The following is a 13,448-nucleotide window of genomic DNA, read 5'->3' as shown; positions in this document are numbered from 1 at the left end:
AACAAGCAGAGGAGAGTTCATCCGCCCGCCTTTCCAGCCCTCGCAGCCCGCTCAGCCTTCATCTCCTTTTCCTGATCCTAGGGATGACACGAATACATCCACGACGGGGACGGATGACGACGAAGGTGACGATGGGATGGGCCTTCCATCACCACTCCCTCAGGCCTCCCCGCCCGATGAAATTGGCTCCTTCCACGCCATGATTGCCAGGGCATCCAAGCTTTTTCAGCTCTGCCCTGAGGAACAGAAGAAGGAAGGTTTCCTCTATCAGCGGCACAAGGCCAAGAGGAAGACGGTCCTCGCGGTACCATTGATTGATGACATCTGGGAGGAGGGGCTTGCTCTCCTGAAGAACCCGTCCACGACGCCTGCCAAGAGGGATTGGTACGAGAAGAAGTACCGGGTCCCCGATTCCACCCCTTTGTGCCTTAGGGCGGATCAGACCCCGGATTCGGTCGCCTCGGCGGCAGCCAAGAAGAAGACGGTGGGGGCATCATCCTCAACTTCGACCTCCCCACCTGACGGCGAGGGAAAGAAGCTGGACGCCATGGGACGACGAGTCATCTTGTCTGCGGCGACGACAATTAAGGTGGCCAACGCCCTAGCGATTGTGGGCCGCTACAACAGGGAGCTGTGGTACAAGATCGCTCCCCTGCTGGACTTCCTGCCGGACGACAAAAGGTCTGAGGCCCTGTAGATCCTACAGGAAGGTGAGGTGGCGTCGGACCACGCCATAACGGTGGCCACGGATATCGCTGACACCGGATTCTGCCAGTTGGGCAACAGTGTTTGCCTTCGACGGCGGGGATGGCTCAAGGCAACTGATTTCTGCCAGGACATGCAAACCAGAATTTTGGACATGCCCTTCGACAGGAACAACCTGTTTGGAAAAACAGTGGATGAGTCACTTCAGGCCATCAAGACCGACACGGAGACGGCTCGGGCCTTGGGAGTGTTGCAGCAATGACGGCCGCCCTTTCGGAACGCCGGAGGCAGACAGGATGCCTCCAAGGGATCCGGCAGCGGCTCCTCGACATACCACCAGGCGGCCCGCTCCTCGTCGCAGTAGGCCTACAGAGGACGCGGCAAGGCAGGAGGATCTTGTCGTCGTCGCCAAGGGGGCCAAGGAGGCAAGGCCGCCTCCAAGCAGGACTGAACCGCCGTAGCTTCGGGCCCCCACCTGAGCACCCCGGTGGGAGGCCGGCTGGCGAAGTTAGCCAGCGTGTGGGAGTCAATCTCCACCGACCGTTGGGTGCTGGATGCCCTGGCCCATGGGCACACTCTCGAATTTCTAAAGAAGTGCCCCCGCATTCCTCCCGTGGCCACAAAGGAAAATCACGTCCCTCAACTGGTGTTGGAAGTAAGGGCGATGCTCAAGAAAGGTGCCATCAAGCTCGTCCCGAAGAGGCTCCGGGGCTCCGTAGTATACTCAAGGTACTTCCTCGTCAGAAAGAAGACAGGTGGTTGGCGCCCCATCCTGGACCTGCGGCGTTTAAACAAATACATCAAGGCGCAAAAGTTCAGGATGGTCAAACTCCAGCACGTGCTGGGACAGTTGGAGGAGGGCGACTTCCTATTGTCGCTGGACTTGGAGGATGCTTACTTCCACATCCCCATTCTAAAAGGACACGGAAGGTTTCTCAGATTCGTAGTCCAGGGCGGCAATACCAATTCAAGGCCCTACCATTCGGGCTGAAGTCGGCACCCAGGGTGTTTACCAAGTGCCGCGCACCAGTGGCGACGCGGCTGCACCTGCGGGGGATCCACGTCTACCCCTGCCTGGACGATTGGCTCATCCGTACCAGGACAAGGGAACTCGCCGTCGAACACACAGCGGAGACTGACCAACTTCTTACGGACCTGGGATTCTCCATCAACTACTCGAAATCCCGCCTGGTCCCGTCACAGGTGGCACTGTTTCTGGGAGCCAAGCTTGATACAGTGGCGCGATTGCCCTCGATGTCGGAGGAAAGGATGAAGGCCATCTTGGGCAAGGTGCAGCGCCTGCTGGCCACGGACATTGCCAGGGTGAGATCCATCAAGTCCCTGCTCGGAATGATGTCCTTGTGCATCTACCTGGTGCACCTGTGCATGCTACGGATGCGTCCTCTTCAAGAGTTCCTCGACTCCCATTGGATACAAGCGGCGGGCAGCTTCGAAGACAGAATCCCGCTCATCGAGGCCTTCCGCCAAGCGATTCGATGGTGGGGCACCCGTGCGCATCTCACAGCAGGCAAGGACTTTCAGACCCCGGTACATCAGGAGACGATGACGGACGCCTCCCTGGGGGGATGGGGAGCGCACATCGGAGATCTGCATGCGAGAGGCCTTTGGCTCCCGGAGGAGAGGTCACTCCACATCAACATCCTGGAACTCCGAGCAGTGTTATGGGCCCTCGGGTCGTTTCTCCCGTCCCTCGAAGGCAAGATGGTGAGGATCTTCACCGACAACACCACCATGATGTTCTACATCCGGAAGCAGGGAGGCGCCAGATCCCCAGCCCTGTCCAGGGAGGCCCAGGATCTGTGGCACTGGGTCGTCGCCCAGGGGATTTTTCTGGTGCCCTTCCATCTAGTAGGAATAAAGAACGTCATTGCCGACTCACTCAGCAGGGAGCTGCGCTCGTGCCGCGAGTGGGAGCTGCGTCAGGATCAAGTGGATCAACTTTTCCAACGATGGGGTCATCCCCAGATCGACCCGTTTGCGACGGCGATGAACTCCAAGTGCCAGAGTTCGCCAGCAGGTTTCCCCAGTCGAGGAGCATGGGAGATGCTTTCTCGTTCCCCTGGTACGGCCTGTTCCTGTATGCATTCCCTCCGCTGCCGTTGCTGCTCCGACTCGTCAACCAACTCAAGAGGTCCTGGTGCAGGATGATCCTTGTCGCACCGGTGTGGCCGAGACAGATCTGGTTCCCGGACCTTCTGGACTTGTCAGCGTCCCCCCAGTCAAACTGTCGACGGACGCAGATCTTCTCTCCAGAGAAGGAGGTGCCATCCTCCATCACGACCCGGAATCTCTGAACTTGCAGGTCTGGCTCCTGCAGCACTAGAGTTTGGAGGGTACAATATCCCGGCGGACTGCAAGGCGGTGCTTGCAAAGGCCAGGGCGTCTTCAACTCTAAAGTGCCGCGGACACAAGTGGAAGAGGTTCTCTGTCTGGTGCCGTGCACAGAAGATTAACCCCCTGCGAATTACGGCCCCTCAAGTGCTGCCGTGCCTGCTGTCGCTGGCCAAGGCGGGGCTAGCTCACGCTTCCATCAAGATCCATCTTGCAGAAATTTCCCGTTAAACCAGAACTACGGGACGGTCATCCCTGTGGTCTCATCGCCTGGTGAAGGAGTTTATGAAGGGACTGTTCCGATCGTTCTCGCTGGCGAAGGCTCCCGCCCCGGCATGGGAGCTCAACGCGGTGCTGACCAGGCTCATGGGGCCGCCATTCGAGCCTCTGCATTCGGCACCGTTGAAATTTCTGTCGTGGAAAACAGCGTTCCTTGTGGCCATCACCTCCGCACAACGAGTGGGAGAGATCCAGGCCCTATCCTGTAAGCCTCCATACTTGACTTTCCACGAGACGATGGTGGTGCTGAGGACGCACCCCTCCTTCATGCCCAAGGTGCCGTCGGACTTCCACCTCAACAAGCCCTTGGTGTTGCCAGTTTTCTTCCCGTCGCCTTTGTCGCCGACCGAGAGGACTTTGCACTCGCTAGATGTAGCTTGAGCACTGAAGTTCTACGTGGACCGCACTAAGAGTTTTCGGAAGACATCACAGCTTTTTGTGAACTTTGGACCTGTGAATCAAGGGAAGGCCCACTCAAATGCTTCCATTTCCTGATGGCTCTCCGGCTGCATCATGCACTGTCATCGGTTGGCAAACCGTCCGTTGCCCGGCCGTCCGAGAGCCCATTCGACCAGAGAGATCGGTGCTACTACGGCGTTCTTGTCTGGTGTGCCCCTTCTGGACATCTGCAGGGCTGCTACATGGAGGTCGACGCACACCTTCACGAAATTCTACTGCGTCGACTGGGATTCCAGGGAGGAGTCCAGAGTCGGCCAAGCAGTGCTGCGCAACCTCTTCGCCTGAAGGTGGGCCTGGTGAGGAGGTAAGAGTTGTTTAATGTTGGGTTTATGTAATGCTTAATGTTGAGCCTTGTAACCTCCCGTGGTTGTGCATGTGTGTACTGCTATGTATTCCTATATTCATGAGCATGTGAATCCATGCTGGAGAAGGAACAAGTTACTTACCTGTAACTGTTGTTCTCCAGCATGGGTCTGGCATGGATTCACATGCGAACCCTCCCTCCTACCCCTCTGCGGCTCTTCACTTGGTCAAACTGCCACTTTACGCGCTACCAAATCTGAGGATGGCTGCCAGGGGCGGGGCTTAGGGAGAGGGCAGTCATTGGCTGGGGGCAGTATGACCCAGAGACCAGTGATTGGTTACTACTAAGAAAGACAGATCAGAAACGAAACTGATACTGATTTTTTTCTTTACTGAGGATTCCCAGCCTGACGACGGGGAATATTCATGAGCATGTGAATCCATGCCAGACCCATGCTGGATAACAACAGTTACAAGTAAGTAGCTTGTTCCTTTTACACAGAACACCTAGGCAACCATAGTGTCAGTAAAAAAAAAATGTAATGGTCAATTAAGGCCTAACTCGCTCTCTACCGTAAAATCTAAGCCACATAGCTGGTGGAGGATGCAGGGCATATGAACTTCCAGACAAAAGTGAAGGAAAGACAGTTGACCAAATTACACACGGTAATGTTTACCAATCAGGATCCAAGGCTACGGCACAGAACTTAGCACTGGTTCCCTACTACAGTCTAAATAAAGTATTGTACATAATTCATGCTAGAAAGTTGTAGCATTTAGATGTAGAGTACCGGGAAACACAAGGTCCAACACAGTAAGGAGGGCTTGGGCGATGGTGCCTGGGCCTAGAAGGTCATATTGAACCCCAAGGTGGTAAACCAAAACACCAACGTGAAAAAGTATATATCTTATGCATGAGTGTAAGACATAGATTTGAAAAATGCCGACCAACTCATGGAAAGTGTTTAAATATCCAGGGCTTGGTGGAGAACACCAGAGACTCTAAATGGACTCTAGAAAAAATACCACAGTCCAGGTAAGTACCTTTCAGTGTCAGAGTTCAAAGTTGAAGAAAGGGACCTGTAGAAAGTAACGCAGCAAACTATGCAGGCTGTTCTATGGTTATAATGAAAAGCTAGGCGAGTCCAAATAATGTCCCACATGTACCCAGAAGAATGCATTCAAAGCCATGGGACACCAGTGGAAACCCAGAAGAGATCCAGTGAATGATTTGAGGCCGAGCAGCCTCAGGTGCAGAGAAGCAATGCTGAATTTATCGCCCCAATAGTGAAATGCAGTAGAAGGGTATCTGCAGAAGCTACTACGACAAGAACTCTTGAGGGTGAGTATCATGAATAACCGGACAGCCCATGTCTCAGAGGTGGTTCCTGAGAACACTGTTCCAGGGAAGCAGAGCAACCTGGTAAGTAAAGGCTTCTTTTTGAAGGGTGACATGAATAAACCGGTCCCCCGAGAACTTACATCCTTAGCCGCCGACAACCCAGACAGCCCAAAAGAAGATAAATTATCCTTCACAAGTGAGGGACCGACCATCCAGAAGTGAAATAAGCGACAGATGGCGCCAGGGGGACAGAGGAACGTGCACACAGCAGGCCTTGACAGCTCAGAGTCCTAACGTGGACTGCCCAGCAGTGCAACAGACCGCCCAGATGGGGAGATTTGGCTGGGTGTTTGAGTTCCAATACCTTTCCAGGCAGCAGATGTTCAGATGGATTTCTAGAATCTGGCCTGGTGGGCAGGTTTTAGGAGGCCATCCTAGTTATGGCTTAGTCGCAAGAGAGTGAGCGTGGTCAGGAGCCCTCAATGAGTCCACACAGCATAACACAAAATAATTCAGTTTAGACAGTCAGTTATAAAAAATAGTTATTTATTTTGACCTTTAGAATACACTGAACAATGAAATGAGCAGGTAGCATTATCATTTAACACTCTACAGTACAAATATATCCAATCACCAGTATGTTAATTCATTATACGTTATCAAATAACTTTCCATCTAAGGCAGGTGAATAATGCAGGTGCAGTTCAAATGATGAGAACCAGTCACAAGTACAATTCCCTATCCTTTATGTCCAACCCTAAGATGTACATGGCCTAGTGTCCGAAGGTCACAGGTTTCAACACAAGGTTTCTCACAGTTATAGGTTCTGTAATAGGATGCAGTAGACTTGTGGTGGTGATTCAGGATGGTTTGAAACTATTTAAAAGTTAAACAATGATTTACCAGAAGAAGGTAAGCTCTCCCCTTTCTTCCAGACATGAGGCTAACCCTGGGGCAGGATACCCGATCTAGGTTCGACAACCAAAGGTGAGTAAGAGGGAGCTAGAAGTGAAAGGCACTTGTCCCCAATGTTAACCTATGGTGGACAGGCACAGGTATGCTTACCCCCTCTCATTTTTCCAGGGATCACGATGGGTCGACTGGTAGCAATGTCTTCCGTCCTTTGTTCCAGTGAGGGGTTCCCAGGGGTTGCAGGTGTGAGGATTTTTCTGGTTAGGGGCAACTGTAGGATGCAATCTGTATGGGCAAAGAAAGGCAGATTCCAACGATGCAGACAAGTTAGAGACGATCATGGTTTGCAGGCGACGATGGGTGTCCTTCCAGTCACTGTCGAAGAAGCTGCTCCCGGACAGGTTTCTTTGAATATAGGAAGCTGATATTTGTGTGGAAGGTGTCTTGTGGCACAAGCTGGCGACCACCAAAGTTCTGGGCTTGAACACGTAAGAGCAACGGTTCTGGCGAGGTAGCTCAAGAGACAGGTGGTCAGCGCACCGGGCATTCCAGGTGCACTTCCGAAGGCTATGAGGGTCTAGATCCGCGAAGGTGTCGAGACTAGTTGGTCCCACTAGTCCAAGGGCTGAAACGCCGACGAGGGTCTTTCGGAGATCAAGCAGACGAGCAGGGCTTCACCAAGCCAGTCACTGGAGTGGTTGCTGGGCCACTACAGAAGTTGTCCTCTGGTCTTCAACCGGCTGCTCTTCTTTTAAGGATTCTTGGCTCCAACATGCATCTGAAGAATGGCTGCATGAGAAGTCCTCTTATCCAAAATCCGATTTGGAAGCAAGCACAAGCCTACCAACGATAAAGATCTTTACCATTCAAGCTCTGACCTGAGATGGCAGGAAGAAGGCTAAAGTACAATGTGGGCAAAGAACAAGCTAAAATCTTGTGGCACAGCCATTTTAGGGCACTAGCTAGCTTTAGTAGCTATATGCATGAAATGCGGCTGTGCACACCCAAAATAATGCAAAAGTGGTAAAAATGTAACTGTTGCCACCTGCCTGTCTTTAGGCACACATAAAAGTAACCAAAATCCCATGTATAAAAATCTAGGGTGATACAAATGTATCCCCACTGCACCGTAAGGTGCTGTGTGCAATGTACAACTACAAGAATTCAACAGGGAAACAAAGTTTCCCAGTACCGATAGTCTGAAGGACTGGTTATTTTCCCCCTAATAAGTGAGCCAAAGGCAGGGGAAGTGAAGGTTGAAGGCTTTACTTCCCTTCAAAAAGTCAGGACAGATAAAAAAAATGGTGCAAAAGGAATGGGGTTACCTTGGAAAACTTTGGAGGGAAAGTCACAAAAAGAAAATCTTTCCTAACAGCAGCATCTTCCGAATCCAAGGTGGCAGACTTTAGCAGCAAACTGGTAGTAACGTATGGTAAAACAGCCCAGGAAATGGTTGCAGAGTGCAAGCCCAACCCAAGCAGATATGGACCAGCAGCAGGAGGATGAAGATACAGGAAGGATGTCCAGTACTTGAAAAACCAAACTGGAGCACAGGTAAGAGACCCCAGTATGGCCCAGACTAATCCTCAAAATCGGCTACAGCGTTTTTTCGTTATCAAAATCATCCAGCAGGTAACCCAACCTGCTTACCTTCCAAAACTCTGGCAGCACTGAGCTCAGGAGCAGGGTTTCCCCTATATGTTCCATCATTCACAGGGACTGGTAATTGCCAGCTCACCAATCCTATTCGGGGGCTTAAAACGAAGGTTTTAGCAGCCAGTCAATCCAATTGGCACCAAAAACCGCCAAACACGCAGGACCGGCTCCAAAGGAAGAGTAGTTGCTTGGCCAGGAACTGGTCTAAAGCTTCAAACCATTATGGAGACTGCCATTTTAGGCTCACAAAGAGACAGAAGGTGCCTTTAAGGCATGCCTTGTGCTTTCCCTGAAGGAAGCCCTCTAAAACGAAATCCCTGAGAGTAGCATTTAAAAGAAATATATATTGCTTTGAATGCTTTCTTTAGCGCTGGCCCTACCCAGAGACATTAGCACCCCAATGACTTTTTGTGTTCACTGCCTACTTATGCCGTAAATCGGCTTGCAACCCTGGTGGAACCAAAAAAATAAATTAGCTTCCACCATTCTAAAAACAATGTAGATTGATAAAATCACCTTATGGCAACAATGGGGTGCCTCTGGGCGCTTATTGGGTGACCAAATACTGTACACCTTAAGGAAGATAGCAAGGGAGGTAGTAGCATGGAAACTTGTGCAGTAGTTCCTTTGACCACCAAAATAAATTAGAAACCCCAAAACGTTTAGAGGAGGTAACGGGAGCAGAAATGTCACTACATAATCCCCAAAAATAGATGTTTCTTTCCCAGCTGCCTGTCTCTTTCTTCCCACTTGCACTCTGTCTGTGGGAGCCGCCAGAGGGTTGCTCTCACTTGACTGGGTCTCTGTCTCTGGCTTCTTTTTTCACACAGCGGGTGGCGCTGGATGGCAGCTCTCTCTGCTGGTTCTGGCTGCTGTGCAGGTCTGGTAGGTTTCTAGAGAAAACAGACTCCAGTGAGCATCTTGCTTCAGAAGCCGTGCATGAGACAATTAGTTACTGCCTGTAAACAAATTGGCACAAGGAGAGGGGCAGGAATTGGGACCCACAACAGCCACTGTCCTCCTCAGCGATAGGACTGGCTCTGGAAGGCCTCCCACTCCAGGCTGAGGGGAGTATCCATCCCCTCTTGACAAGGACAGATTCCTGTGTGAAATTATTTCATGTGGTATCAGTGCTCACTACCACCCCCCCAACCAGTGATTTTGTTAGGCTGCAGTAATTCTAGCTCCACAGTAAAGGCCAACCCTCCTGGGCTTGAGCCCTTAGCAGACTATGGTCCGGTCCTCCAGTGTAATGCTTCTCTTAAGCTCTGTGGCTTTCCTGCTATCACCAGGATCTGTAGATCCCTTCCTCTTGATATTTAGTGTCCCCTAGCTCATGCCAGCCTCTGAGGCAATGCACCCAGCAGGCCCTTTTTCTCTCGTCTCCTGCCAACTTGAACTTTCTTATTTTTTCTGGATCAGCACAGCCACTCGGTGTTTTTCAGCTCTTCTCAAGTGCTTCATAGTTGTATTGGCCAACTGCAAGTATTCCCTTCTAATTGAAATTGCACTAACTCTCTGGAACGCCATCAAAACTCGCTCAAAATCTGGAGCCTTCTACCTCTGTTTATAGTAATGGCTTGCCCATTCATTGTATAAATGAGAGCTGGGTGGTGGGTCAGTTTCCCCACTAGTTTCATGCTCCGTGATTGGTGCATGCCTAATGGTTCGACCTCCTTCGCAATTGTACGCCTCCTGGTCTTGCTTATGTCCAGGAATGTGTTTGTTCTGATGATCTAATTCGGCCCTTGTTTGGGCCCTTATAGACTGTCCACCATCATGGATGAGGCAGCAGTGGTGATCAAGCGATCCTGCGGTTTCTTGGACTGCTGAAAGTCCTAGAACCTCCTGATGTCTGTCATTTGGTCTTAACAGGATCAAACGAGCCCTAACTTTCTGTGTTCAAACCCCTATGTCTGAGCTGTTCTTGCTACATACATGTTTTAAGAGTTAATGCTCTAAAATAAATATGATATGGCATTTGTAACGCGCCTATACACAAGTGTTTCAAGGCGCGACAAGGCAGGGAGGGGGGAACAAGGGGAGACAGACAACGATCCTACTAGGCCAGGTGTCATTCAGACCGCGCAAGTGCATGGGTGGGGGGGACGGGAAAAGTGCAAGGGGGAAGGGAGAGGGGAAAGTGCAAGGGGGACGGGAGAGGGGAAAGTGCAATACAGGGTTAGTAATGAAAGAGGGCCAGCTAGTGGCAAGTGCAAGATAAGTGCAGAACAAGTGCTGGGGGGGGGGGCTGTAGGGATACAGAGACCGTCCCGCAGTGCAGGGGTAGCAAGGAAGGCAGTGCAGGGGAGAGTGGCTGGGCCAAGGACCAGGGTTAGTGAGTGGCCCAGTTGCTGATTCAGTACAGTATCAGTGGTTTAGCAGGGGAGAGGGGGAGAGAAAGCAGAAGCAAAGAGGAAGGTTTTGAGGTGCTTCCGGAACCGGAGATGGTTCTCCTCAAGTTTCAGGGAGGCAGGAAGGCTGTTCCAGAGGGAAGCCCCTGCTGTGGAGAGAGATCTCCCCCCAACTCGTTGCTTGGAGAAGCGGCTGACCCTGAGGGAGTTGGAGGTGGAAGAGCGAAGTGCTCGAGAAGGAAGATATTTAGGAAGGGAGAGTTGAAGGTATTTTGGCCCCAGGCCCCAGAAGGCCTTGTGGACAATGCAGAGGGTTTTGAACTTAATCCTCGCAGCCACAGGGAGCCAGTGTAGCGCTTTCAGTCCTGGAGAGATACGGTCCCTGGGCTTGAGGCCAAGGACAAGTCTCGCAGTCCTGTTCTGGATAAGTTGCAGAGGGCGGAGAGTAGAGGCAGGCAGATTTAGATAGAGGCTGTTACAGTAGTCCAGCTTTGAGAGAACCAGGGCTCTGGAGACAGTGAGCTTCTGGGGGAAGGAGAGGAAAGGAAGGATACCTCTGAGGAGGTGCAGCTGGTAGTGTGACTTCTTAGAAACGTCAGAAATGTGAGGAGAGAAGGAGAGTGTGGAGTCGAAGATGACCCCGAGGTTTTTTGCCTTGCAGGTAGGAACAGGAGGAGGGCCAAGAGAGGTATAAAACCAGTGTAAATACTTAAGCTTCCAATCAAGTTATTTGGCATAAACACAGTGGTCGAAGTGGATGGGAGTGGTTGGGATGGTTTAGTTTTAAAATAAAAGTGTAGGAAGAATTTGAAACTTGCACTTCACTGGACTGAATATTCCCTTAGGCAGCAGGTGTTTTTGTTAGGGGGTTGGATTGTGCATTTCGGTGGGGAGCGGGGCGGGCCAGCAGGGAATATAGTTCCACTACACTTCGACCACTGCCCTTAACATAAAAAGAGAGGTTTAATTGATCTTGCAGGTGTTTTGCTGGTATTGCTGGTGCCTATTTTGTGACTCGACATGACCTGGGCTTTTGTCATTCTGATCCCGTCTCTAACCTAATGTATGTATTTTCTTTCACCTTTACCCTAATCTGCAGTCTGACAAGAGTCCCTCCCCGCTGATTATGCGCATGCGCAGCTGGGATGGCTCTGGTGGCTCCTCGGATCGGGGTGACTCTGATGGTGTGCGAAGCCGCCCAGTGACTCGAAGCATGGGCCACGGCGACAGTGCCAGCCTGGCCCAGGAAGTGCCAGCCAGTAGTCCACGAAGAGCTAAGCGGCAGAGGTTCATCTCCTCTAGTAGCTCAGTACGTTTTGGTTTTTATTTTCCTTCTGCCTTTGATACTCGTTTGGTGTGGTATGGTATATTGTGAGTGTTTCTGTTTTGGCAATATAACCGTGACATGTATTGTGCACAACCAGTGGTGTTTTGTCAGTGGTCGGGGTGCATTGCGAGGTCAGTAGGCTGCAACATTTCTAATGGAGAAAGTAAGACGTTTGGGGAAGATGAGATTCTGAAATGGGCCGGCTCAGTGGCTTGGTTGTACAGGGCAGAGTATAGGTACAGACCGCAGCATCTTTGTAATGTTTGCCAGGTCTGGATGTTTCATTACCTGTGGCTTTGGGGTTGCCTGCTGTAGCAAGTACACAATGTTGGGGCAGGCATGTCAAAACAGCACGGACACAGCACGTATTTATTCTCTAAGACTCTATCCATCTGGTTGTTTGAGCCAGCAGCGTTGGATCCTTCTCAGCCCCTGCTGTTTTTTTTTTTCCATCAGGCCCACATTTGTTAAAAAATTATGGGACGAGCTCTAACCATCTGAAACAATTCAAACTATTGCAGTATCCCTGCCAAATGGCAAAAGTATATGTTTCAAGGAGATATGCTGTCCATAGATATATTTCAGGCGCATGCAAGTTGTATATTGTATTATAGGAAAATGATAACCCATTAGCGCACTTCTCTTAATAACAGGAAGACTTAATCTGTTTTCACTGGGGTCTGTTGGCTTGGCTCTTTGCCTTTCTTCCATTGTGCCAGAGTGATGTCTAGAAGTGTGCACGTTTCCCTTGTTGGTTTTTTGGATCCTTGTAATTTTAGACACCTAGATAGCCCTCTCCCTCTGACCATGACATCCAGTGATCACCCAAAAATCTCGATGGAGTAATAGAAATGTTTCCTAACCGGCAAAAGCCTCTGAAAGGCCAGGAGGGCTGGGTGGTCACTTGTGTGACTGGAGCTGTCTGTTATGGAACGTGTTTTGCTCCAGCCATTGAACGTTCCAAGGCCACAGTCTTTCTGTAACGCTCCTAATTTCCCTGTCAGGCATTGCCATGTAATGTGTGTGTGTGTGGGCATGGATACGCATACTAATGCTTTTGGTGTTATTTAGACACACTAACCCTCATTTCCTTTTCCCTGCATTCCCAGGACCTGTCGACGCCTGCGGCCACACTCTGCTTCAATCCCCTTTCTCAGCATCGGGACTGGTGCCCGTGGGTGAACGTATCCGAGGATGTGGCAACATGTGAGACCACCGGTAGCGGGGACCAGCTTGAGCTCGCCAGAAAGGCTGCGCCGGGTTGGCGAGAGGTGCTGACAGTGTTGCTAGATATCGGGAAAGCCAACGGAGCGTTGGAAAGTGACGCATCGGTGAGAATCCCAGTGACTGAGCTTTGACTTCCAAAAAGAGTGGCTGCACAAGATGCTGGGTGTAGTCCCACCAGCTGATCTGCTATAAATAGCTGGCAAATGCGTGGGGGGCTGTATACAGCTTACTACTCGGAGAAGCCACATGGTCTCCTTTTACGTTCTGCTGTGCTGATGGACCAGGCTGATTCTCCCTCCCAGATCCCGATGAATATCTTGCTAATCCTCTCCCAGGGTCTCCAACCTTTACGTTGGCAAGAGCTACTTGTACTTAATGGGCAATACGCAGGAGCTACTGGAGTGGTGATGTCCATGAGTATGATAATGTGAACCAGGATTTGTTCAGTTTATTTGCTCTTTATATACAAAAGGAATAACATATGCATTTACCATATTAACAACTCAAAAACATATTTATTCGATTATTTTTT

General features: G+C 50.8%; 1 protein-coding gene across 1 annotated transcript in view; it reads left to right on the top strand.

The window, feature by feature from the left end:
• ZC3HC1 (zinc finger C3HC-type containing 1) overlaps nt 1-13,448 on the top strand; it is a 443,283-nt gene that overhangs the window by 404,704 nt on the left and 25,131 nt on the right. The window contains exons 8-9 of the mRNA XM_069629598.1: nt 11,462-11,671; nt 12,799-13,020. Coding sequence (XP_069485699.1) covers nt 11,462-11,671; nt 12,799-13,020 — 432 coding nt within the window. The remainder of the gene's footprint in view (nt 1-11,461; nt 11,672-12,798; nt 13,021-13,448) is intronic.

Source organism: Ambystoma mexicanum, chromosome 12 (assembly GCF_040938575.1).
Source record: "Ambystoma mexicanum isolate Mex_15411 chromosome 12, UKY_AmexF1_1, whole genome shotgun sequence".
Classification (NCBI taxonomy): domain Eukaryota; kingdom Metazoa; phylum Chordata; class Amphibia; order Caudata; family Ambystomatidae; genus Ambystoma; species Ambystoma mexicanum.
Note: the sequence above shows the minus strand (reverse complement) of the source record. Positions and strands in the feature narration are given on the sequence as shown.